The sequence below is a fragment of the Electrophorus electricus genome, chromosome 9 (genome assembly GCF_013358815.1).
Source record: "Electrophorus electricus isolate fEleEle1 chromosome 9, fEleEle1.pri, whole genome shotgun sequence".
In the NCBI taxonomy this organism is placed as follows: domain Eukaryota; kingdom Metazoa; phylum Chordata; class Actinopteri; order Gymnotiformes; family Gymnotidae; genus Electrophorus; species Electrophorus electricus.
This window is the reverse complement of record NC_049543.1, coordinates 1972501-1974395: the sequence shown is the minus strand read 5'-3', so window position 1 is coordinate 1974395 and position 1895 is coordinate 1972501. Positions and strand designations below refer to the sequence as shown.

The 1895-nt window shown below is 42.8% G+C and overlaps 1 protein-coding gene across 1 annotated transcript in view; it reads left to right on the top strand.

Moving 5' to 3' along the window:
• Positions 1-1389: 1389 nt before the first annotated feature.
• Positions 1390-1895, top strand: part of hk2 (hexokinase 2) — a 34422-nt gene continuing 33916 nt past the window's right edge. Inside the window, exon 1 of the mRNA XM_035529712.1 lies at positions 1390-1852. Coding sequence (XP_035385605.1) covers positions 1790-1852 — 63 coding nt within the window. The 5' untranslated portion in view covers positions 1390-1789. The remainder of the gene's footprint in view (positions 1853-1895) is intronic.

Below are 1895 nucleotides of genomic sequence, written 5' to 3'. Positions count from 1 at the left end.
TAACTATCAGCACCAAAATCTCTGCGGATATCCACTCATGATTAAAATGCAGTTTGATCTGGAAAATGGTCCCAGAGGCCCTCACACAGGAAGGGCATATGATTGATTTTTTTTGTCTAACAGTGACCTTTCCCACAAGGGCTAATGAAATGACAAACCTCTGGTTTCTGCCTCTGTGTCTTGTGTACTTTCATATACATGTTTGTGAAGCCTGGAGATATCACAGCAGGACCAGCAGTGTCAGTACATGTAACCTGCACCCAAGCTGTGAATACATCACAACTCAGGCTTATGTTATTTGGTTTGTGGAATTGAAGTCATTCTCTCAGGAATGATCATGTAGACAGTAGGGAAACCATGTGACTTTACAATTAGCTGCTAATGTTTGGCATACAATTGAATTGTTTTTTTGTTTTTTTTTCTTTTGCTCCAAAGACATTTCATCGTATTCAACTCCCTGATGACCTTACATGACCTCTGGGGGAGACTGAACTTACAGGACACTTGAACTATGTTGCAATTATAAAGGAGGAAAGAGGCAATTCAACTGAATATGTGAAGTAGGAATCTCATCAGTTGCAGAAAAAGCCTCTAAAAATGAAAGCAAGGGTTAACAAACACAGGAAAATGAAGAAAAACTCAAAAGATGAACTGAAGCAAGGACATGCAATGTGTCAGAGCACACGCTCAACCACAGTTCAGGACTGTAGAAGAACTTGCGGATAAATCTTGACATAATCAGATTTTATATATAGGCATACCACGTTTAGAGAAGGAATTCTAGGAAATTGGGGAAAGTTAGCATATTTGGTCACATGTTCTGTAGGGGCTGGAACAGTATTGATCTTATTCAGATGTTTTTAGTATTGTAATGGCAACGAACAACATAACCTAGAGTGGGTGGTAACATCTCTCTTTTCCACAAGTGTGGAGACTCTTGTACCCAATATAACAGTAGTTTTATTGTTTAAATCAGTAATTTTCAGTTTCAATTTTATTCACTTTCCGTTTGTGTTTATTTAATATATATCGTAGAACAGGAATGCATGTGGGCATTGTGGGTACCCAGGATTCAAAAGCACTGGTGCCAAACAACCTCAGTTTTTGTCCCATGGCGCACAGACAGCCTGCTCATCTACATTTTACAATTGAGGGTTAAGGGTCTTGCTCAGGGGCCCAACATTGGCAACCTTCTGATTGCTAGTCACTAGCCTGCTCTTACACTGATAAACATGCACACATTTGGGATTTAATTTATCATCATGTAAACAGCCACGTACTTTATTGGCAATATCTCACCAAGACCACCAAGACCACTACTATTTTAAAATACAAGCGTTACTAACGGACCCAAGCCTATTGAAGGCCAGCAGCGCCATGTTGTTTGACCAGTGTGTCTTAAGCAATCTGTGCATATTTACTGTTTACGTGTCGAAACAGGAACTATTTTAGGAGCTACTCAGAGCTCAAACGTTTCATCGCTTTTTTTAAACATCAGCTCTTATTTAGGCCCGGACAGGTGCACGCTTGCAGCGAAGCGGGCACACCTTTCCTCGCGCCAATAGGCGGCGAGCGCGGCGTTGACGTCAGACCGACTCGGGTTACGCGTGGGACGTTTCCACGGGGAAGTGGGAGGCTCGGGCCAAGTGCTGACATCATACCGGTTAGGAGGGGAGACGGTCGTACAGCTTCAGGACACGGCACGACGGACATAAGTTGGGAGCGAAGCCACTCGGAAGCAAGTTGAAGAAAAGGCGCTTAAAAAAGGAAGAAGACGAGAAGAGTAGCCATGATCGCCTCGCACTTAGTGGCGTACTACTTCACCGAGCTGCATCATGATCAGGTGCAGAAGGTAAGTAGGTTATCTATCTCACCCAATGAATGTACTGATTCTG